This window comes from Lonchura striata, chromosome 2 (genome assembly GCF_046129695.1).
Source record: "Lonchura striata isolate bLonStr1 chromosome 2, bLonStr1.mat, whole genome shotgun sequence".
NCBI classification, from domain to species: Eukaryota; Metazoa; Chordata; class Aves; order Passeriformes; family Estrildidae; genus Lonchura; species Lonchura striata.
In genome coordinates, this window is record NC_134604.1 from 82734748 (window position 1) to 82760380 (window position 25633).

The 25633-nt window shown below is 39.8% G+C and overlaps 1 protein-coding gene across 1 annotated transcript in view; it reads left to right on the plus strand.

The window, feature by feature from the left end:
- Positions 1–25633, plus strand: part of DHRSX (dehydrogenase/reductase X-linked) — a 160645-nt gene that overhangs the window by 12506 nt on the left and 122506 nt on the right. Inside the window, exon 2 of the mRNA XM_021546634.3 lies at positions 23617–23724. Within this exon, the coding sequence (XP_021402309.1) occupies positions 23617–23724 (108 nt within the window). The remainder of the gene's footprint in view (positions 1–23616; positions 23725–25633) is intronic.

The window sequence follows — 25633 nt, forward strand, 5'->3', positions numbered from 1 at the left end:
AGTGGACTAGGTGACGGGTTTTGGGGTAACAGTATAACTGAAGGGAGTTTTGGGTTTCTGACCAACTCTTGCATGATTTTCACCTCCCTCTACCATCAGGGAATATGTGAAGACAAAGAGAAAAGCCTGAACCATACTGAAGTTGAAAAGGTGAATTTTTCCAGCAAACATTGTCTGAAGTGCTTTGATTTAAAGGAGGGCAATAAAGTTCTGTATTATTTATGGAAAGGGTGTATGGTTTTAAGTTTCTATTGCAGCAGTCAGTTAGATTAATTTCAAGCATTTTCTTTAACCAATGTCATGGTGTCCAATTAGCTTTACAGGAGCATTTGTAAGCAGGCAGAAATATTAAAAGCAAAAGAAACACAAATTGGTTATTTGTAATATTTTATAGGACTTCTGAAAACTTCAAAGGGATGTGTAGTTCTTGATTTTTGTCCATGTTAAAAAAGGAGGTTGCCTGAGGACATTATTTCAGAAGGAGGGGAAATGCATGTATATGAACACAGAAGTAGTGTATTTTACATACTCCGTGACAACTGAGAAAGGAAGCTTTCTGCTGGAAAAATTACATTTTAGTGTCTGCACACCATCCTCCTTTCCACAGTCTCCATTTCTGAGTGTCCTTCTGAAGATCTGATGATCCTGGTACTGGTGATGTTACCTAGTCTAGACTGCCTTTTTAGCTCTGCTGAAAGGACCCTCGTGATCTCTCAAGTTTTGTGGCGTTTTGTTTCCCTTTGGACCAGACTGTGGTCTGTCTTGCCTTATCTTCTCCAAATTAATGTTCTGCTAAATTCAAAACATTTTTAGGGAACATGGGGAAATTGCGGAAATTGGCTTTGCCTTTTTAGTAACATTTGATGCTGTAGAGGGAATTTGAAGATACAGCTTCATTTTATGTCTGCCTTAAGAGCACATTGCTAAAGCATGCCTTAATGATATTATTTAAACTGTAATTTCAAAACATCTCTGCAGTTTTAGTTGATAATTCTGTTGTTTTTAAATACAAAAGAATTTCCTTTAGACGAAACAGCAAAAATCAATTAAATAATAAAATATATTTTTTTTTTTGCTGTTGCTGCAGTGCCCTTTCAGTGCCCCTGCAGTTGGGTTAAAATGCCACAAGGGAATTCAGTTTAGCATTAAAAAAATGGAAAAAATGAAAAACTAACCACTGTCTTTGAGCTTACCATGTGTTTAAAAAACACAATTGGATTTAAATATTTTTAAAAATCCAAAGGCTGTTGCAGCAACTATTTTCAAATAAGAGTCTCTCAGAATTTGGAATTGTTAAAATACTAATATTTTTGAGCATTTCTGCTGACATTTCCACACTGAATGGTATTGATTTCTCTTGCTTCCAGAAGATCACAGAAGTGGTGCTGCCATCTGCAGTGCTTTGAAATGATGATCAGATGTAACTTTCTTTTCCAGAGGTTTTGAAAAGACTATTACCTGCTACACATGTGTGCTGGTTTCCTTGCATCACAATTACTTATTTCCAGTGACTGCAGTTTGCCAAATCCTCTGTCCTGTCTTCTCTCCCTGGTCACATCTGGGCAGAATGCTGGGTGGAAGCATAGGGAGGCAAACTCCAGCTTCTCTTACAGAGAAACTTCTTTGAGAGCAGATAAAATTCAACTTAAAAAGAGTTTAAACTAGGTTTATATTCCAGTCCATGGGGTCTACAGCACATATGCCATGGTGTGAAAAGGCAAAGCTGGTGCTTCCTCTCCCCTCAGTATTGTACACTGGGACACATGGCTCAATGGGACCAAAATTGCCTGGGTAAGGGGAATATGCTGGGGAATTGAGCTCAGCACAGCTGTGGAGCTACACTCGGAGCCAAAAGCATAATAAGCATGTCAGGGTAGAAATAGTTTCTGTGCTGCTTCCCTTAGATAGGGGTTTAAGGTAAATACCATAATAAGATATTGGTTTGTGCTCTAGGCTGAAGCTCTGCCTGGGAATTTTTGTGATTATTCAAATAGTCATGTATTTAATACTGACAGAAAAGAGTGTTCTGTGACATTTAAATAAATATTTTGTATAGACAGTGAAGCTTCTGTTTCTGTTTGATAGATATTTTGGGGTAACATTTATAGTGGTTTTCCTGGAATAAATGCCATGGTCAGAAGTACATCAAGATTCAGCTATCAGAACCAGTAGGGCAGTCCTGTTTGTAAGTAAAAGTAAAAGAGACAGGAGAGGATACTTCATTTGAAATAAGTGAGAAAAGTTGTCTTTTTTTTAACACTCTCAGGAAGGAGATAATGAAAATGCATCTGTAAATGTTTGTGATAGCCTCATATTTTAGATACATCTGTAGAGAAGTAATCTGTTTTGCTTAGTTCACTGAAAATATGGCTGCATGTGTACATGATGTCGTGTTCAATAGTTGCAGAATAAGGTTATTTTAAAAAAGGCAGTTTCTTTGATTACATACAGTATTCTGTCTGTTCATTGTCCCCGAATATTTGCACTTAGGAATGAAAGATTCATTTTTTATTTCTCCAGTGGATACTGCTTTGCTTGTAAATTTGAGACATTTTATGTATCACTGTGTCTTTACAGACACTGCAATTGAAAGGGTTTCATTCTCCCTTTCTTTCTTTTTGCTTTTTTTGTTTGCTTTTTTTCTCGTGATTCATTAGTTAGGTTTACAGTGATAGGAATTTGCAGTCATAACAAGGAAGATGTCAAGTCAGCATCAGGAGAGCTCATGCCAGAAACATCCATATTGTGAATGTAGTGCTCCAAGGGAAACCTTCAACTTCTCAAATAGGACCTTCTGATGTGTGTGTGAGAGAAAAATTAAGTGCTTTTGCAAGCAATGTACAGTTTTGTGTCATGGGTGTTAGTGCAGTTTGGTGTGAGTTTGTGCTCTGGGATGCACTCAGTGGTTTGTCACCAAATACAAGTTTCTTGAGCACACAGCAGAACCTACATGAACAGAAGGAATTTAATAGCAAATGTGGAAAGTGCTTTACTTATGGGAACAGATAGGAAGTGTGTCCATCTAGGGAAAACACTGAAATTTTAACAGGATTCTCCCAATTCCTGTCCAAAAATCCTGATAGCATTTAAAAATGCTAAATGACTAACCTTCCTGTAGTCTGACATTTAAGAACGCTGTAAAACAATTGTTTTACACACTTCTTGGTGTTCACATGCTGCTGGCAATGAGCTCCGTTAACTTCAAAAAACTTCTGCACTCCCAAATGGCCAGGGAGTAGTTCTCATTAATGAGGTATTGGAGAAGAGAGGAGATTAAAGCTCTTCTTGTGACCTGGCCTCCAGCCTGTGGGAATGTGGTCTGAAGGGACTGTTTCTGGATGATATTTGGACACATTGATCTGCATAGATAAACATTCACATGCAGTCCAAGAAATTGCCACATCAAAACTTTGTCTGGTCTGAAGGGAACAAGCACAGTGGTGAGAAAGCCAGTCTTGTGGATGGGTGGAGCATGTATCCTTTTGGTCCTTCATTCTAAGCCCCACTTTATTTCCTGTGCAGGAAGCAAGTACATTGGTGCTGCTCTTTGCTGTGTTATTTGCTGTGTGCTACTTGTATTCCAAGTGTAAGAATAGGAGAATGTGACCTGCATGTTTTCAAGCCTTGGTGAATGTAGGCAGAAGTTCACCTGCATTTCAGTTCATTATTTGCTGCCTGGTTTGAGTGAGCAGTGGGTTGAGGATAATATGGCATTTACCCCATGGTCTTGAGAATACAAGACTGGTGTTGCTGCTCAAAGATTCCTGTGTACCTGCTCAGAGAAGTGAAGTGAGAAAAGCACAACCTTGTGTGTGTTGTATCTGAAGATATGACTTAGTGCCCAAGTGGGCTTAAAGTGCTCACATGAACAAGTTCTGCTGTAGTCTTGCACACAAACCACCTTGCGCATGCTCTGTCCACACCACCCCACCTCCCCTTCATCAATGTTCACAAAGATTTCACAGTTCTTTTTAGAGAGATAAATTCAGAGATAATACATGAAACTGTTTGTCAGTTGTTAAGACCATTGCAATATGCTTTTTGTGCCTTTTTTGGCAATGCATGCTAGAGCTGATGGAAGATAACATTCTTATTTTATCCCAGAGACAGCTTTTCCCTGTAGTGAGGGGATCAGCTCAGTCCGCAAAGTTGATCTGTTGGCTGCACTTCTGCTTTTTCTCTAGGCTGTTTAGGAAAGTTGCTGTGCTCTGCAGAGGGAAAATCAAATTCCTCCAGAGTGTTTTCCCTGTGTTTTTGTGTTGCTGGGGCTGCTTTCTGGTCTGCACATGCCTAAAGGAAGGGGATGGGCCATGACTTTTGCCATGATTCTGCTTCTTCTCTGAGCTGACTGGCCACCCTAGAAGAAGATTGTGCAGAAGGTGACACTGCTGGGTGATAAGTTTGCAAACACCAGGACTACAAAAGGATTTGTTCATTTTATATTTAGGCTAAGATTAAAATGATACAAAATGCAGCATTAAAAGAAGTCTGCCGAGTCTACGCACTGACTCATTGACTTAGGTGTCTAAATACAGATTTAGGGGCCTTATCTCCAAAAGAAATCCATTTTGCATGCTCTGCCTTCTGACTCTCTAAAAATGCTAGCAACACAAGTGTGTCGCTTTTAATATCTTTCAAATAATGATATTTTGGGGTGGATTGTATATGAAATGCAAACCACAATTTTTTATTTTACATGTGTTTATTTTGTTTTCCATTGTGCTTCAAAGGTTAGTATTTATAGAATTATTGTGTCTAAAAAAGCTATTGGAACACTTCAAGTCCCAAATGTAGGTAAGCTTCAGAAGTAAGAGAAATATTCTCCCCAATAATTCATAAGCTGGAAGGCTTAAGTAGTCTGTTGTTGGAAGAGGCAATTGTAACTGCATTTTGCCCAAATATGGCAAAAGGTGAAGTGTAAATATTTACATTTTTAGGTAAAATTCTGAGTAAAAGGCTTAAATGTAAACACCTCATTTTGTGCCCTTACCTGCATCATAGCAATACAGAACCAGACTCATGGTTATATTCAAGTTATATAGTATGGTTATATCCAAGGGGACAAGTGAACGCACAACCCTCTTTTATTTAGTCATTATTCTGCTTGTGGGGTGTTTCAGTTTCAATGATTTAGTCACAACAAGCATAAAATCAACACTTCCAGCAGATGTGAATGAGCATTTCTATGGCATGGATCTTCCTTTCACTGTAAACAGGAACTACTCTCCTTTGTTAACATAGAACAGAGGAAAGGAGGCAAATGGGGCTACACTATTATAGGTGGAAGGTTGGGCGTTTACTTTTTGCTCATGCAGCTGAAGCAGTGATGGATTTCAGAGCCAAGTGATGGATTCCATCTGTGCATTTGGATCTAATGATGGGCAGATGGTATCTTTGCAAAGGATATATGGTCTTTGTCTTCAAGTCAGCACTCTGCCAAGCAATGTCTGGTTGTGCAAATTTGAGCTTCTGCAGTCTCTTAATGTCTGCAGTTTTGGGGCTATTTGGCCTAAGATCTTCTTGTTTAGGTTATAGAGCAAACTCTGTTAGCTGTATCATCTCTGGTGCTAATGATGAGATGCTGCAACTCAAGAAAAGGGGCTAGGAAATGTCACTGTTCCTTTACATCATAAAAAGAGTGGTTTAACCAAATTCCGCTCAGCCACGCTTCAGCTGAAGGCACTGGAGGTTGTAGAAACTCAGCTGAAGAATGCAAGAGCTTTACCAGCAGGGCAGTTGAGTGGATTAAGGTCTTGAGTCATGCAGGACCTTGTGTGGACTCCACCTGTGAGTCTGCCTGTGTAGGACAAGTTGCACAACCTTGTGCAACAACCTTGTCTTGTTTGGTTTAGATGTGAGTGCTGAAGCAGCCTGCGAACACTTTGCATGGCTGAAAGGCAGGTGGAAGTAGTGGACCCCATGATGTTATATTTAGAGATATTTTTGTAGTAGCTAAGTAATAAGTTAGTTTTATTAGATAATGTAGGTACTGTCCCACCACAGATGCTTTACTTGGAGCTCCCTTGCACAGTGCTGGAGTACTGTTGAAGTTCCATGGGTACCGATGTGTGATTCTTGATACAACTCAGCTGTGGTAAAACTTTTAATACATTGAACAAATGCATTTTTAGGAAATACTTCAATACCCATGTCACTAAGATTATGTATGCCTTGCCTTACAGACAGAGCAATGATCAAAATTTGTGCAGTTAAGAGTAAAAAATGTTGTATATCCACACACATACGCAGTCCTCTCTTTGCAGAAACTGTCGCCTGCCAGTTTCAAGTTTTCTATCCTCAAAGTTTCTAAATTACAGATGTCATTACAGACAGTGATTTTGGGTTTGTGGCTTTGTCATACTGTATGAATTACTGCATTAAAGCTGCAGATGTGGAATAAAACAAGATTCAAATGGGCATATTGCCATCAAGGAAAGAAAATATTTGAGATCTGCAGTTCCCAAAGCAGATAACCAAAAAACCAAGGAAGTTTTGTTTCACATCAGGATTGCTTTTAAGAAAAAACAAAGTGACATAGTTTTGTAATAATATAATGTAGTTTGTTTTCATTTAATCATATCTGTGCTCTGCTAGGAGAGCTTTGATACTTCACAGAACATTAATTGGGCACGAAAATTACATCCTTCATCCTACCCGAAATATCTTCTGAGTTGTGTATAGCTGAGTTAGAGTGCTTGGCTCTAATACATTTCTGCTTTTTGTTGTGTGCCTCTTTTCTCTCAGAGTGTACTTTCTGGGTCATGGACATTTTGCTGTCTGGGGGAATGTCTAACCTTGATTGCTAACATTGCTCAATATTTTAAATTATCCTGGAGAGGTAAAGAAAAAAAGGAAAGTTGGACCAAAACAATTCACTGAACTTGTTTCTGAAGGAGGAGTTTGAGGGAACAGTTAAAACCTTTCTTTTTCTACTTGTTGACACACTGATAACACTGGTAGCATGGTTGATGTAACTAAACACCTGGCAAACTCCACACCAAGTTACCCTCTGGCATGAACTTCACTGGCATAAGGAAACAAAGTCACACCAGATCAAAGCAAAGCCCTGCCACCTCCTGACCTCGCATCTCATGATGGTGTTTCTCTTCTGTACAAACCAGAGAAACTGAAGTTAATGAATCTTATGACTGTTCAATGAATTTGATTAAGCTTTTAATCTGCTATGCTGTGGGCAAGGGTTTGATTGCCAGCTCTGGCTGCCCAGGTGCAATGTGCTGTAGTGGGAGGCAGGTGTTGCTCCATGTTAGCCATTTGTTAGCCAAAACTGCTGATTAGGGCTCCAAGGCCATGTTCTTACAAAGCCAACCCACAAGGTGTACTCTGTTCTAGAAACGTATTTTTAAAACAGAAATATGTAGTTCTGTATAACAGTATTTTTAACAAGCATGTCAACCAGTCCCAACTAAGGAAATTAGAGGACTTGGAGTCAGACCTCATTCTTTAAAAAAAGTTTAGTGGTACCATTGCAAATGGCTTATGAAATCTGCAAGTCTAAGAATTACACAGAATGAAAGGACTTCATAAACAAAACGTTACTGGCACTATACTTTCTGCAGACCAGGACTGAATCAATGATGAAGCTTGTAATTTTTTTATTGTATATATCCCAGTGAACAGAGTGCCTGCAGAGCAATAACTTGTCTTTCTGGCAATTGGATATAACCTAGAACTAACTAGACAACTAACTGGAAATGGGACATTTGTGCTATGAAACTGTTCTTATAGCTGAGGTACAAGGACTTGGACATATTTTTCCAAAATAACATCTTGTTAATGAATAAAGTCATTCAGGTGAATGCAGATATCACCTAGTCTGCTGGCTGGAGTGTTCTCACTTTAATTAAGACCACTACCTATGTATGCCAGTCTTGTGCATTCTTAGCTGGAATTGCTGCATTTCACAGTGTATAATTTTAAAATTAGTGGGAAAAAGGTCAAGAAATGCAAAACCCATGTTCTCTTGATGATGCTGTATTTCCTAATTATATGATACAGATATTTGAAGAGCAACTTAACTTGACTCAGAAGCAAGTGTCAGGATCTGCAAATGCTGCCATTAGTAGTGCTTAGTAGGTGCTAGCACATGGCTGCTTGGAGGGGGAGATGCTGAGTCTTTTCTGCCCAGTCTCTGGCATGTTTAACTACAAAAAGGACTGAGTAAATAAAGGGCTGCCAAAGCGCTGTGCTCCCTAGAGAAATGTCACTGCTGTCGAAGGAGTGTAGGTGATGTCATCCTGGTGAGTTGTTCTGGATGTCCCTCTTTGTTCTGACAGTGTTCCCATGTGCCTCACGTTTGACTGCAACTATTGTTTTTTAACTTGAACTCTTCTCTCCTCCAGGATAAACCTTCAGGGAGTTGGCTGTGGTGGTGTACTCCTTGCTGGGCAAAGCACTCCCCTGTAAAGTTACCACAAAGATTAGCAGGGCAGCATTTGCAGAACAGTTTATTCACTAAGATAATGTTTTTTATTTCCCCAAGCTAAACAGGGAATGCTCCTAACTGCCTGAAGCAGAGTTTGGGCTTTGCTGAGACAGGAGCACTGGCCACAGACTGCATGAGGACACAGATATGTTGGCCCGATGTCTTAGCATACCTTGGGAGGGTGGTAGTACTATGGCTGAAATGAAGGTGGTGTGACCTTCAGCATTGCTGGACTTTCTGTGTGGATACTTGCAAAGCTTCAAGTGCAATAACAAAAGAAATGCTGATGTAAGGGCTACAGAAGCTGCTGGTGCAGCTTTCAGAGTTGGCAGGGGCTCACTATTCTCTTCTTGCAAGAAACTGTTCTCCTTTTACCTTCTATATCGCCAGGATTTTTTTTCTGGGAGAGGTGCTAACTGGTGGCAAGGCCCCACCAGAGAACTGAGTGTGAGTGGGCTGGCTGTTTACAACAGGGGAGATGGAAATGTACAGCCGGAGTCTGGCATAGAAATTGCATTTTAGGGTCATATCCTTCAAGTCACCTAAAAGTCAGTGCACAGTGTAACGCATGTGTTTCAAATGCCTTGCATATTTATGGAAAAAGGCCTAGACACAAAAGTATTGGAAACAGCAAAGATCTGCCAAACAAGCCAGTGCAAGCTCTTAGGCTTTTATTCATCAAGTTCTTTTTTTTTCCCCTCCCCTTGATATGTTTACATTGCTACGTTCCTTTATGCTTCTTAAAAAGAAAACTTCATTCAAATTATTTTAATTATTTAGCACCCAGCAGAAGTTAAACACAGCTATAACTTTTTTGCTGTTGAGTGTGAGGTGGAACAAAAGTGCTGTCTATTGGCTTAACGTCATAGGGTCATTTAGGTTGGAAGAGACCTACAAGATCATCAAGTCCAAACATAAACCCAGCACCGCCATGTTTACCAGCAAACCATGTCTCTAAGTGCCACATCTCCATGTATTTTGAACAATTGGCTGGACATCCTCTTCCAGTGCCTTCACTATTTCAGTGAAGAAACTGTTCCTAATATGTAATTTAAGCCTCCCCTGGCAAAATGTGAGGCCATTTTATTTGGTCCTGTCACTGTTACCTGGTTAGACCTACCTTTGAGAAGTAGTTCCAGATATCAGCTTTACTGGAAACTGATGATCAGCTTGGCATGATGAAATAGGACTATAAGATCTGTTATAGTAAAGAAAGTGTTTTCGGTTTGTTTATTCTCAGAAAAGAGAAAGGAGTCATGTCTTGAAAAATATTGCACACCAAATTAGCTGTTGCAGAGCCATAACATTTGAGCTAAATCCTCTGGTCAGGTGTAAAAAAAAAAAATTCAGGCGTGAAGCCTGTTTATGCTACCAGTGATGCCTGAAAAGTGCTGGTAGTTTTGGCTGAAGTCCTGAGAAGGGCTGACAGGGTGCACTATGATATATCTGCATGTTTCAACACCTGGTTGAAGAGTGAGGTTATAAAGTGGCTCTGCAGAAGGGCCAGCATAATTCCCTTCTTAGAAGCAGAATGGTTAGAAGATGTTCGTCAACACAAATGCATATTTCTATATGAAAGGAGCTAATCCCTTAAAATTTTGACAAGATATTTATAGAAGATAATTAAATGTAGGAACAAAAATAGGATGTTTGTGTCATACTCCTGGAGCATTATCAATAATGAGACTTGTATTGTGAGTAGTTGCACACTTCTTCAAAGGAGCATGTGATGCTTTCTAATTGAAATATTAATAGCAGGTAATGACACTGTGGAATGATGGCCGCTTAAATGGAAACATACCTTAACAGCTTTTAATCTGTGTGGTAACTGCATATTAAAAATCTTTGACAATTTTGATGAAGAGCAATTATAGAGCATGCACAATAGCTGTTCTTCTAAGTTAACGAATTCCCTAAATGTCATGAATCTGCAGTAGATTAATTGGCTATAAAATTTCATTCAAAATTAAGTTTTTCACTGAAGAATAAAAACATTAATTAAAAAAAATCAAAACAGTTAGCTGTCTTTATTGCAAAGTAGTTGTTTTCCTGTGAAAAGTTCAGTGCATATTTTATGAGGAACAAGAAAGATGAAAATAGAAAGAAAATCCATGAGTGTGAGATCACTCCAAGATGTGTTGAAAAAAAGGATTTTGAAAACAAATGAGTTTTTTCTTAGTAAAGGACTGTTATGAGACAATTAGGAAATTTCAGATGTAGTATAGTCTAGACTTTTCTGTATTTGCAGATTCATACTCCATTTGAAACCCCTGAGCTGCTTGTATTATCAAAGAAGAGAAAAATGAATGAAATTCCATATTTGGAACACAAATGTTGTAGCTGTCTTGAAGACAAAATATGTGCATGCTCTTTGTACTTTGTCATTCCAAGTTAGACCTGATTTTTAAGTAGTTTTGAGTACAAAATTGAGCTCCATCCAGAGGCTCAGGGGGCTTCAGTAAAACTATCTTAAAAATATATAAACTAAAAACCCCACAAAGTTCCATCAGGGATTTCACCTGCTGGAGGTTGGGTGGTGGCCTGGGAGGGTGGCAGCAGAGGTTGGGCAGCCTGGTGCAGCTAGGACAAAAAGCTCGGGCACTGCCCTGCGGAGGCAGCACCTCTGGGGCTGTGCAGCTCTGAGTGTCCCCTCACTGGCTTGCTCTGCCCCCAGACAGGCCACATGAGCTCTGCTCTCCCTGGGGCCACTGCTTTGGGCTGTACACCAAGAGGCACCTCTAGGAGTGACAATCCACAGACAGCTGCTGCCCCTGCCCCAGCTCTTCACCAGGTGCCAGCCAGACGAAGACATAAATGTGCTGGCCAGGGGTAGGTTTGAAGGATGTGGAAGCAGGGCAGAGAGGGAGAGGAAAGGTTGTTGAGACTATTTTCCGTGTTTTTATTAAGTCAGTAGCATGTGTTTAATCTCACATTAGTGTCAATGCTGTAATGGCTTCTGATTGGCTTCAAAAATTTTTAATAATATGGAAATGTGCTTTTTAGCATTTTGTATTTTAAGAAATTGCAGATATCTCAGGGAAATTTTTAATACTGATTGGTTTATGTGCTATGTTTCCTGTTAACTAGATTTTCCCCAATATTCTCTAATCACCTTGTACCTCTCTTCCTGATTCTAATTACTGGAGCTTTGTATATGATAACAAGCACTTCAGTTCACAAGTGATTGCAGTGTTTTGAAGTGAACTACTCCAGAAACTTTCAATTACCTTTTAAATTCTGTATACCAACTCGTGACTTCTGCTTACTTATTTGATGGAAATACTGCCACCCTGAAGCCGTGGGAAGCAGAGGAGACTGTTTAAGTGGCGGCAGAGCATTCTTGTTGGCTGGAAGAGGCAGATCAGAATGTGACCTTCAGCTGGATGCTCTTAATCTTGATTACGATATGGAAATTACATTCTCTGTCTCTGGGAAGGGAGGAGATGCAGTTTAAACTATGCTTAATGATCTTTCCAATGTTTTTTTCCTTCACACACATACACCCCTCACATTCCCAGAATATAATATAATATAATATAGTAAGAAAATATTTAAAGAATTGACTTTCCCAATGTATTGGTTGCCCAACTGTATCTCTCCATCTGTGCTGCGAGCAAGATGGAATGATTAATTCAATCTTTTAATAGCATGTGGTCAGAATAAGAGATGTTGGAATTCACAAGCAGTAGAAGTAGAAGCTGTAAAGATGATATTGGGTATTCTGATACAATATATCCTGTACTACCTAGGAATACGATGATACAGTCAATACTGTCTTGAAAATAAAAATTAAAATATTTTGTCTTTTGAAAGGTATAGATCATAATGCAAATTATAAATTGGTTTCTGTTGTCTTTTTAATTCTTCTGATGAGATGCTAAAATGCAGGTGGCAATATTTTGCTTTTGGTTTGGATTTCCAGTTTGGCCATAAGTAGATCAGTCTTTCCAGTTTGATCATAAGTAACAAGATCACTCTTTTCTTCAGTTTCTGCATATGAAAGTGCTGATGAATCATACAATCATCAAATCGTTTAGGCTGGAAAATTCCACAACATTTAACCCACTCTGCCAAGTCTGTGACCAAACCATGTCCCTAAGTGCCACATCTACATGTTGTTTAAATACCTGCAGGGGTGGTGACTCAACCACCACCCTGGACAGTCTGTTCAAATGTTTGATAACCCTTTCAGGGAAGAAATTTTTTCCTAGTATCAGATCTAAACCTCCTGTGGCACAGCTTAAGGCCATTTCCTCTTGTCACTTATTACATGGGAGAAAAGATATACCCTCTCCTTGCTAAAACATAGATAAGATATACCCTCTCCTTGCTTTCAGGTAGTTATAGAAAGCAATAAGGTCACCCCTGAGCCTCCTTTCCCCCAGGATAAGCACCCCCAGCCCCCTCAGCTGCTCAACATCCAACTTGTGCTCCAGACTCTTCACCAGCTTCATTGCCCTTACCTGGACATGCTTGTCATGAGGGGCTCAGAACCAAACCAGGATTCGAGGTGTGGCCTCCTCAGTGCTGAGCACAGGGGGACAATGGTGCTGCTGGCCACACTATTGCTGATACAGGCCAGGATGCTCATGGGCCTTCTTGGCCGGCTGGACACACATTGGCTCATGTTCAGATGCTGTCAGCCAGAAGCACAAGGTCTTTTTCCACTGGGCAGCATTCCAGCCGCTCTAACCCTAGCCTGTAGCACTGCATGGGGTTGTTGTGATCCAAACTCGGGATCTAGAAGCTGGCCTTTTTGAATCTCGTACCCTTTCAATCCCCATCAGTCCAGCTGGTCAAGCTCTCACTATGTAGAGCCTTTCTGCCCTCCATCAGTTTGACACTCCTGCCCAACTTGGTGTCATCTGAAAACTGGCTGAAGGTGCACTCGATCACTTCATCTGGACCATTGATAAAGATGTTAAACAGGGCTGATGCCAATCCTGAGCCCTGAGGAACCTCACTTGTTACCTACCGGCTCCATTCACCACCACACTCTCTCCATGGCCATCCAGCCAGGATTTTACATAGCAAGCAGTATGTCTGTCTGAGTCATGAGCAGCCAGTTTCTCTAGGAGTGCTGAGTTTCAGCAGAAGCTGAATATCTGACTTTCCACATTTTCTGAGTTTTGGGCACTTAAAATGTTCCCCAGACTTGAAGGTTTATGATGGAATCTTTCTTCCATGCAAGGTGTGGGGACTTGCCTGCTTAGGTTTATTTCTACAGTATTTGGGATCAAATCAAGAATATTAGCTGTGCTTTTCTTCTTCTTTTTCTACTCTTCTCTTTCTCCTCCTTCTCCTCCAATTTCCTTTTTCCTTTTACTTTTCTTTTTTTTTTTTTTTCCTTTTCTTTACTCTGTGAAATAACCATCATTTACAGTTTTCTGATATGAGGTTTCTGCTTTGCAGTCAGTTATGACATTTACTCAGTCTGTAATGGTGTGACAGCAGCATCATGCTTTGCTGGTTCATATTTTCTTCAGCATTTCAAACTCACTGCCATTACCCTGGTTTTTGGTCAATACTGTAACCCAAATGCTAATTTTTCATAGTTAGACATGAAATTTTAAAACCTTAAGAATTCTGTGCCACATTTCATGCAGATAACTGTCAAGTTTTTTGAGATATATGGGATGTGGTCTTTCCTAGGGAAGACATTTTCTGAGATTACTCACATTTCATTTTGGTTTCTTGGGTTAATTTCATTTATGGCTTCTTCACTGGATTTCTGAACATGATTTGGAGAAATCTACATTTATTTTGGACTTCAGTGAGCAGGAAAAGTGTCTTTAAATGTCAAATGTTTGTTTACAATGAAACTTTCACTGTAGGGAAATAGCACTTGGAAATAGGGAGTTGCACTTGGGAAGGTTTTTGTATGCTCGGGGGTATGTCTGAGAGCAAGGACTTGAAATAGTTTCCTACATCCTGAGGGATGTAAAGCCTTGTCAGATGCAGCTGTTCGGGAAATCGTGGAGCCTAGACAATCTTCAGTTCCTGGTAGAGAATGAAAAAATAATTCTAATGCCTCAAACTTTTGCAGGATGGGAAAATGCATTCTGCAGCTACTAGACTATGCAGAGCTATTTCCATTGCCCCTATTTAAATATCCTAGGATAAGCTTCTCTTTTTCATCTCTCATTTCACAAGAGGAAAAAAGTATAATTACATGGTGACATGACTTGAAAAGCATTGGGAAGTTTTACATAAAATGACATTGCCCAAGGTATTGCAGAATTACAGTTGCCCAGAGGGAGGGAGTATGGGAATAAGCATCAGTAAATCTGTTCAAAAGATAATCAGAAGCTTCGTCTTGATTTAAAGATACACCTGTATATAACTTCCCTATCTTTAGTGTGACTGGAGTGAAAGAGAAGAAAGCCAAAGAGTAGACTTAATAGGTAAATATATAAAAGGAATGGAAGATAAGCAGAGCAGAGAATACAAATGGAAAAATCTCCTTTTCTATACTTGTGATAGTATTTTCCCATGTAAAAAATGATATGGGTAAATGGAGCCTTTAAATATATGCATAGGTAGGGAGGATTAATTTTTTATTGGAGCTAGCTAGCATCATGTTTCTTCTCATGATATTTCTAACAAATCCAGTAATCTTTCATATGCAGACTGTGTTTGTGCAATGCAGTGAAAGGAATTAGTGAGATTTCTTCATATTATTGCAACAACCATTCTGCACTTATTTCAGAAAACCCAAGGTTATATTTTTGTGAATTGCCTTTTATGACTGAGGCTGAGGCTGCTCACATCTGGATCACTGTCATTGAGCTGAGTTAGTGCCATGCCTTGTTAGTGACAGTGCTACCCGCACACCTCTCCAGTCCAGCCTCATGGCAGCAGAGCCCTCCCTCCCAAGCCAAGGCAGTGTTTCATGGCCTCATCCAAGTCCCCAGCTGGCATCTATCCCAACACAAAATGATTGCACAGTGAAGCAAAACATGCCATGTGTGGGGTAACGTCAGTGGGTAGTCAGGTGCCAGATATTTTTGCACAAGTTTGTCAAACGTACTATCAACCTTTATCTGAAATAATTCTTAAGACTAGTGTTTCTCCAGAAAAATGAACAAACAAACACTGGCTTAAGCCAGGAATAGCAAGAAAGTGTAAGATAAGAACTAGTGTGTGATGGCAAGAGTTGCTTGATGTCTGTTAGAAACTTGCAGAGTCATAATTTCACTAATATAATTTGTACTTGTAAGGCAACTTTTCCATCTCTTGATTCTTTCTCTATCACTCTATGCCCCTCCCAGGGATCAAATGCTCTCCTTTTCTACACATTTGGTTGGGAACTTTACTCCCAAGAGCGGGTTGTGGGCAAACTTGAATTCCTGATTAATTTTTAGCAGATTTTAATGCTGCAGTGTGGTATTTTCCATATAACTGATTTGTATAATGGTGCATTCAATCTATCTATTTGGCACTCATAAAAAATATAAAATTCAAATATCTTATCTTCAGATTAATTTTGGCAAAAGGAACAAAGTACTCAGGAATGACAAACATGGCCAGAAGTGAGATTCAGGACTTGGGAACTGCACCCTCTCATCTGCTTTTGCTTTCTTTTACCTTAGGGCAGCTCCATATTTGTTAGGATCAAATTTCCTAATATCTCTGTCAAAATCAGCCTGAACTTGTATTGAAAAAAGCTCATATATATGCTTCACCAAACCGTTTTTCAATGCAGCCTTATTTCCCATTGTCTGAGAGAAAGACAATTCTGAAATGTCAAGACAAATTCCCAAATTAAAAGTCCTCTTTGGTTTTCTCCATTCTCATCCTCCTCTTTCTTGGGGAAGAGGTGGCAACATCCAGCTTTTTTGGTGTGTATGATCAATGATCCTGATGCATAAGGTTTCCTGGAGGAAGATGTTCTTCACACACAGAGTGAAGACAGCATAAATCAGTTTGGAAAATTACCATCTATATAATTTTTGAAAACTCCAACTATCTTTTTCTCCATTCAGCCTTTCTGCCAAGTCTAGCAGCATCACAGAGTCCAAGACTAACAGTGCTGAACATCCTATTAGACAAATAAAGCAAAAGCACTCAGGCTCCAGTAGAAAGATGTATGAAAATGCATCTTCCTTTGGCTCTTGTAACCAGGCAGGACTTCTTCACTTGCAAACACACCTGTCATATGTCCTGAAAAACAGGGCATTGAAAATACATGTGCAAGTGGAGAGGAAATATTTTTTTTTTATTACTTTGGCAATAGCTGTTACTTACTTTTCTAGCAGTCTGTGGATCAGTGCCTTGACTCACCCCATCAAACCATGGTTGATTTGCACCTGTAAGTAGCAGTGCCAGTGTCCTCAGTGGGGTCCTTTTTTGGCTTTGAGGACAATATCACCATGCAGAGATTTATGATTGAGGTGTATTTAATTGCTTAGAGCTGCATCTCTTTCTCCTAAATACCTAGAGGTGGGGGGAAGGTGAAGAGAGGGAAAAGGGGAATTTAGCTCTTGAAGATGACCTCATCTTGACCAAAAAACTTCTTCCTGTGTATTATTTGAAAGTCTAGCACTTCCTTCTGCTTCCCCTTCCACACCCTGCTTTCCACACATGCTTCTCCCTTTATCTGCATTTATGCTGTCTTTCCAAGAATCACTAGAAGAAATGCAGATAGGTGTGTCATGCAAATTAAATTTTTAGTGTAGCTTTCCACTCCCCTTCCCACTGTTAGAGAGATGTCTTTTGACAAGTCTTGTATTTTTGAATGCAAAAAACTCTTGCTCTGAACAGCTGCCTTATTTAGGGTATGGTTATTTTTCTTTAGTAAAAAATATTTCTTTCAGGACTGTAATGCTGGCATCATAACTTTAATCTTATTATTGCACCAGTTAATATTATATATTTTCTAATATGTGGGGTTTTTTTTAACCATAGTTAGGTCTTGCTGTGGATACTCATGCTCCAAACTTGTGATATTGGACTCTAATAATACCTGTTGCTCTCTAATACTCCAGAGTGTGTTCATGAGTTGAAAAAACAAGAGGAAAATGAGCTGTTCTGCTCATTTGCAGTATGACTTCTGCATGTGTTAAATGAGATATCTAGGAACAAGTCCTGTAATGGATTTTGGGAGCTTGTATCTCAGCCTGCTGTGAAGGGGTTGTCATCTTGCCTGCAAATTTTATCACTTCATCCCTGTAAGCAAGCTGGCATGCTTATCGAAAAGCTAAACAAATGTTATAGATTTAAGCAGCCTTAAGTTTGGTTGTTTTTTTAAAGTTGTTTTCATTGGTGATTAAAAAAACCACATAAGTCTGGCTCAGCAGATGTTTGCTGCTAACTCTGAAGAAATGTCACTTGTTCCTGTGTTGACAATGTCAGGAAGGGGTGAGTAAACAGGTTATCTCCTTAGCTGGCTGAGCACTCTGCTTCTCTAGTAGGCATATCTGCCAGCTCCTCTCCTTTTGTGTCATTTGCTGCCTTGCTGCACTTTGCCCATTTGTCCAGGCTTTCTGGATGTGCCTTGGCTGGAGTTACAACACTGGTTGGGTTCTCACGTGTTCAGACAGCCCAGACAAATTTCTGCTGCTGTGTGGGACCTCTGCTGTGTTGTGGAAATGTCCACTTCATGGGGCACAGGCTGAGTGTGCATTCCCCTGAAATACAGGGATGGAACTTCTGTGAGCTTCTAGAACTGGTGAGTTGCTGTTTGCTGTTTCACTGGCATGCAGCATTTCAGGCTCTGTGTGTGTCTTGCACATTGGTTAAACAAGAAACTTATGTGTGCTGGGCTTTTGCTGTGCTTTTGTGAGCAGTTGTTACCAGTCAGATTCCCTGTCAGTGCCTGCGTGGGAGCCTTATTAAATTAGGTCTTCCCCTGGCTGCTGAAATCCTTACAGCCTGCTGTTCCACTAAGAGCATCTTGAGATACCTATGAGCTTGTAGGGCAAAGGACACATTTCCATGGTTTGGTTTCTCCTGCTGTTCTGGTTCTTCAACACCTTTCTCTTCCCATGAGTAACTCCAGGGCCAGCCTCTCTGATACCTCCATTTCCTCATGATTCTTAACAAAAGCTGGGAGGCTTGTCGCCTGTCTGATGCAAAATTCCAGCTGTGTTTGGAGACAAATGCTGTCCCTGGACAGATAAGTCTCCCTTACACAATGCATCCAGACATCCAAGGTACATTGGACCCGTTGGCCGTGTGCCTGTGGACCTTCATGTGTGCATGCCACATGTTCATCAGCAGAAGGCCCGATGGCCTCAGCTGCTGAAACCAGCAGGATGCCTTTTCACAGAAGGACTAGTCAGGCTGGTTGCCACCTACCTGCTTTCCAGCCTTAAAGGCCTCCAATCTTGATTGCGTATTGATGTTCATTAGGAAAGTGATTGGAAGCAGAAAAGGTTTTGGCGTGCAAATTTGGAAGACAATTTGCATTAGAAAAATCATTTGTGCAGGCTTAGGACACGCTTGAGGCACACACAGTTTGACTAGCTTATCTGTCAGGATTTGAGTACCTAAATTGTCTCCTGTTGGGATAGTCCTGGAATGACATTTGAATCCAGACCCTGTTTGTCTGGTTTCTGCCAAACTAAAATTTTACGGAGATGTTTCTGTAAGGCACACAAAAAAAGCTGTTCCTAAAATCTGCATGGGTTCCCCAGCAGTTTACTGATTGCCTCTCAGGTGGAAAATTAATTATTTTTCTACATCTGCTTAATGGCTATTATCTCAATATCACCACAGTATAAATCAGAGAAAAAGAGTCAGAAAATTTTGCAATAGGAAAACTACTCAATAATTCTGTGGTACACTGAGCTATATGATTTCTTTAATCCATCTAGAAGAACTTGATCGTGCCTTGTCCTGTGGTGTTAGATGAGGACTGGAAATTACAGTTTGCCTTCTTTTCTCACTCAGTGTTGCTATACAGGAATGGCTCCAAACTTGGATCTTGTTATTCAGTCATGGAATTAAATATTCATTGTTAGTTCTTTTTATTTTGTTTCCATCTGTGCTTCTGCCAGTTACCTTCAGGCCTAATATTTGCATGTAAATTATTCAGTTATAGGAGGAATTAAAAAAACCCAAAAAACTGTTGAGATTTGTCTGTAGGGATCCCTTCAGCACAAATACCACCAAAGTTCCTGCACTATGTGGCCACTTTGCAAGGTGCAGGCAGGTCCCAGCATGGCACCTCACAGGTGGACACTGACCAACTTTTTTGGATGCCTTCAGCTGTGCTCAAATCTTGCCTGATAAGTGCAAGTTACTGATTTGGACAATCTAAATTCTACCCTTGGCCTTTAAGATCTTAAAAAGAATGATAATGAGGAAATTAATAGAAAGAAATTATATTTTAATATCCATATGACACATAATGTGCCACAACGCAGATACTGGATTAGTAAGGTAGGAGATGGAACTTTGTAAAAATTTGATGCAATTTGATTTAAATAAACTTTAATACTTTTTTCTTCTTTTTTCCCTTGGCCTCAAGCACAACGTACTGTAAAGTTTTCAGAATACCAAAGCAAGCTATTCTCAAGGGAAGCTCTTCTGAGATTTGCATTGTCCATGTTCACATGATGTCTTTTTGAAAAAAAAAAAAAAAAAAGAAAAAGTTTAATGCTTTTGTTTTGATTTGGCTACTTCAATGACCCTCATCCCTGCTCCAGGGCTGCGATTTTGCTGGCAGGAAATGGCCATTGCTATGGAACTGGTCATTGATATGGGTCTGCAGACTGTCTTATTTCTCTGTGGTTTTGGCAGTTGCAGGGGCATCCTGACAGCCCTGCTTTAGAGTCCCTTGAAAAATTAGTATTTTTTTAATTACAGAATTGCCTTACATTCTTTGTAGTATTGAATTTGTGTGAGGATATCTATGTACTTGGGATTTATTCCTGATTAAGGACAAGTATATTTAAAAGGAAAATATTTTTAAATAGCTTCATCTTAGGACATAATAAATCTGCATTATTTTCCTGTTTTAGGGTTATCCACTTGCAAGGTAAACAGGCTTATGTCATCCTGATACGTTGGAACACAGGCAGAACCTGCAGCTTGAGAGAAGCTTCTCTCAGCCGCTGGTGTGATAAAGAACCACCTAAGGACTGCAGGCTGGTTTCTTTGAACACAAAGGGAAATTAACAGCTACTGCTTGGTCAGGGGATTTCATTAGCACTGGGCTGTACTGTTCTCATGTCCCACGGAGATACTACTGGCATTATTCCTCTGAACTTGAGATCAGTATCTACCTCCTTACCAGGAGCAGAGGGAGAGAGAGAACTGGGGTGGTTTAAAGGAGTTGCAAGGAGTGCCAGAGGGAACCTCATGGGCATTGCAAAGCCAGTGGGGCTCCACTGCCTCTGCCTGGGGGGCTGTGAGGCTCCAGCTGCACTCAGCTCAACCTCTCACACAAAATAAACTAGTATCTGCTGAAAACCACGCTGAGCCCAGGTCTGCTTTGAAAATTTCATACTGAGTTTCATCATTGAAGTGGTGTTTTAACACTGAAAGTTGGGTGTACTGCAAATTCCACATGAAGCTGGAGTTCTGTAGGGAGCAGGGCACTAATAAACTGCCTTTCACTGGAGATGCCCCTGGATATATATACACAGAGCCTGTATTTGATCTTGGCCACTTTTGTTGAAATAAATATTAGCTGTGAATCATTTAAATGGAGATTCATTTTACATTAAGACATCTAACTTGATGGAAACGGTACATATTTTTAAAATTAATAACAATTAAGAATTAATTGAGGAGTTTGTTTTTATCCTGTCCCTCTCTCCTCCCCAGTGTATTTCAGATCTTCTCTTTGCATTTCCCACTTTGACTGAAGTGAGTGAATAGACTAAGTTTTGCCATGCAGTGTTGTGTCTATACAAAACCGTGCTATGTGGAAGCTGTACCTACTGGAAATAAAACAGATAATAACCCCTTATCTGTGTGTCTGTAGCCCTCATTTCTCCCTCCCTGTGTGCTTTCTTAGGTTCTTGGAGCTAGTTGCTACAAGCAGACCTGTTTTAAACCTCTCTGTAATATAGGATTGCACAGAATGCATTTTTACAGGGGAGCCCTTAAGTGGCCATTAGGACCAAAAAATTGTCCTTTTCTTTGCACCATGGACAGGATAGGACTGGACCTCTTCTTTCATCTCTTAAATCGTGTTCTCTGCTAAGAACCACTTCATCACATCTCTGCTAAGAATCACCTGTTAACTCTTTGCTCTTCTGACTTTCCACTTTCACTTCATGTCATTGCCCCTTTCCCAGTCCTGACTTCTTTTTCTCTTTTTCTTTCATTAATTTTCTTCTAAGTGAATTTTGCATGAAAATGTCACTTCTTATTCAATAGGTAGGTATAGTGGTTCAGTAATGGACATGAGTGACAGCACCTGTATGCAGCAAATGAAATCCAAATGTCAGGTAGCAATGTGGTGAGAGGCCAGGAAGCAAGGGAGGCATGGGGAAGCAGAAGAGGAAGGGAAAGTACTCAGGCCCAAAAGAACACATTTTCTCCTGATGAGATTTGGATCTGTGGGCATTTTGTTTAATATTTGTGATTAGAAGTATTTTTGGTGGAAATTGCAGGGCTGCTTATAACTAAATTGAAGCCCCTTAAGAAGGCTTCTGGGAAAGTTTTATTTAGCTTGAATTATATATGTCAGAATACCTATGTGCATGCATATCCCTTTAATTGGAGTTAAACTTCAAAGAACTTCAAACAATTCCTGTTCTTCATGGATGGGAAGAGCCAAGTTGTTACCTGAAGACAGCAGAAGTTCATGTTGAATCGTGATAGAAAGAACTATGTGTTTCAGAAAAGATGAAATATGGATCCTTTTTGAAGTTGCTCTGAAAAAAGGAGCTTGTATCAGTGCTAGTCCTGTGTTTCATAACTATGTAAAATATGAGTTGGTGTTGTTCAACAAAGAAATCCCCTAAAAACCTAGAAATCAAAATAGAAAGTGCTTTGATACATGAAACTTGGCATCTTTTTAACATGTTTTATCTATAGCATTGCCTACGGATGCTGCACCACAGCAAAATGAAGTATTCAATACTATTTTTCTTGTGCAAAAACCTCCCAGCTTCAACTCCAAAGCAAATCAGAAATTCACCTTGGTCATCTAAGGACCACATGAAACATTGAAACATTCACTTGAAACATTCTTCACCCAAAAAAACTGTAGTTGATATTAGACCTAATTCACGCCTTTCCCGAGCAGTTCAATGATAATGCCTTTGCTCTGCTTTGGCTGCAGAACTCCCTCCATGCTAGGGGCATGTGCTGTGCAACCTGCACCCACTGTGAGAGCTTGTAGCTGGAATGGCAGCTGCTCTGCAAGGGCCAGCCCAAGTGCTTCTTGGCTCACTTGGCAGGCTAAGGGCTGCCTGGGGATGCAGGAGACACAGGATGTGTCTAAGCCACCCCTCTAGCAGAGGGAGTTTGGGAGCATTCCCTGCCTGCCAGGCCATGTGTGGGTCAAGGAGCAGTTGGAGTGGGGGCAAAGTGAGGCTGACAGCAGGTATTGGGGATGCTGGCTTCTGTGGGACAGAGCTGGTGTAGGTGGGAAAAGCAGATGGGGGCTTTCATGCAAGCAAATTGCTTCCTCCTTTCTTTGGGGCTCAGGGCCTTGTGATTTCAGAAGGGAAAGTGCTCAGTTATGCAGGGAAATTGGGTCAGCTAGTGTACTTTTGATGGCTCACCTTTGACTGAGATATTTCCTCCATGTTACTGGCAGAGCCCAGTCTTTTGTCATTCAAGAAATTTTCAGAGTATCATAATGCTAATTGAATTTTTTCCCTGTACACGTAGAATAAGCCATCCCTGAGCTGACGTAACTGCCACCACCTTGCTCATTAACAAAGTTATGGTGGAAATTTTAAAGGTCAGATGACTGCAGGATGATGAAATGCATGCAAATAGACATGAGAAAACTTCTGAGTGGTTGTTTGCCTTTCGTGCCGTCAACCTCAGTCTTTTGTGAACTGTTAACACTGGAAAATTATAGTGCAGTAAATAATGGTGGATGTTCCATAGTTTTTATTTCCATACAGTTTGCTCCTGAGATTGTTTACTGACCTGGTTTGAGCAGTCTGTTAACCGTACACTCTTTAAAATACATCTTAACTTGTTAACTGTGTTACTATTATGAACTTGTAACCTCGTGTTATTTCTTTTTTCTCATATAGTTTTCCCTACACAAAATGGAAAGGTTGCTATAGTGACTGGAGGCACTAAAGGAATTGGTTACCAAACTGTGAAGCATTTGGCAAGACTTGGCATGCATGTGATAATAGGTAAAGTCATTATTTTCTTAATATAGTTTTTGTTTCATAAAGTCAGGGTTTTTTGTTTTGTTTTTTTTTTTTTTTTTTTTTCTTTTAAGGTGTATTTTCTTTCCAGCATAAGTAAAGATATGTCAGGGGAATGTAGGATTATATTTTGCTAGTATTTAGCAAAAATAAAGATTGATTTATGTTTTGCTTTGCAAGATCTTAAAAAAATAGTGGGTGGGATTTTTTCTATAGGATTTGGAAGAGTTATGAAGACTTGTGAACTCTAACTTGGAAGAGTTAGATAAGAAATAAACAATTAAAAAAATCTTAAAAAGATTAATATTACAAAAAATATTTTAGTTCCTTGTTACTGGGCATGGATTATGTGTCAGCATTAGGGTGTACATGTTCATTAAGAGAAAGACAAATTAAAGAGTTGAAGGAGAATTACAGTGATTAGTGGGGGATGATCTGTGTTGTGAGGGCAGAGGAAGCCCTTATAGCTTCATCCATGTAAAAACTGCACATTTACTTCTCAGTTTGTCATTGTAAGAGGCCTCCATAGGCAAGACAAGAAAATAAATACCGAGATATTCAGTGGTGTCAGTCTGAGACAGGCAATTCACCTTCTAGAGGTGCCTGTTTCTCTCCATGGGTAATAAAGAATTGATAAGCTGCCTGTGTTACAGTGAGACATTTGATGTTAGGTGAATTTCTGTACAAACTCAAAAACTGTCCTGTATTCACCATTTCTCCTTTCTACCACAGACACTATCTAGGAGATTTCTTATTTTTTAAAGCTTCCTCTACTATAAATATATACTTATACAGTAATATGTTTACTAAGTCAGAATGTAGTATAATGAATACTTTTATGTTTAAAATGCTACATTTTCTCACTTCATCTTTCCTTAACTAGATTTTTGCCTAAACCACTATAACTTTTATTCCACAAAGTCACAGAAGATTGCTGTTTGAATGTTTAACTTTTATAGAGATTTTGCTCTCTCTAAGGTTCTGTACACATATCAAACCCACTCCAAACAATGGACAAGAGCATAGTAGCCATGTACTTTTAGTGTAGTGCAGTCAGTAACATTAATGGAGTTGTCCTGGAATCACACAGGTGTAAGGTGGAACACCACTTACTCATACATGTTTTAATGGATGTGCCAAACCCAAACGTCTGCAAAATGCAAGTAGCTGCTTCTTTACGTAGCTAAATGCTAGATGCTGCTAATGTAGCTAGATGTAGCTAATGATGTCAGCATTAATATTTCACTAAAATTCCTTTCCAACTTTAAGGTGGACTGCAAAAATATACTCAGAGGGAAAACAAAAAGGGTAATTTTCTTCTCTTTGTATAGGGTCATAGAAGCATAGAATTTTTTTTTCAAGATTTATTTTGTATCACTTTAAGTGATACATGTTACAAAATTCAGTGTGAGAGTTTTGGAAATGGGAAGGTGAGGTTTAGGTGCAGAATCTCTAAATAAGCTGGATTTTTTTTCAACTCATAGTCACTCCCACATTCACTCACCCTCACATCCATACTCTCATAAGCACCAAAATGTGTAAGCTCATGTGACCTTTGGAGCATCACCTGAGTATGGGAAAAGGTCATGCCAGCTGACAGTCCTTATCCTGTTTCTGTGGATCTTCTTGATCAGAAGTGACAGGCTATTTTATGGTCAGATCTGCCACAGAAGTTGTGCAGCCTCCTTCTCTGGACCTATTAACAATTCATCTGGATGTGCCCTATGTTACTTGTTCTGGGTGAAACTGCATTAGCAGGGGGATTGGACAGAGTTCCCTTCCTATTGGGTGATCTTTTATATTGCTCAGCAGCTCTTAGTACCTTTTTCCTTGTCTGCAATATATAGGCTTTGTCTGTAGCCTATTTTTAGGCTGGACTAATGGGAAAAATAAT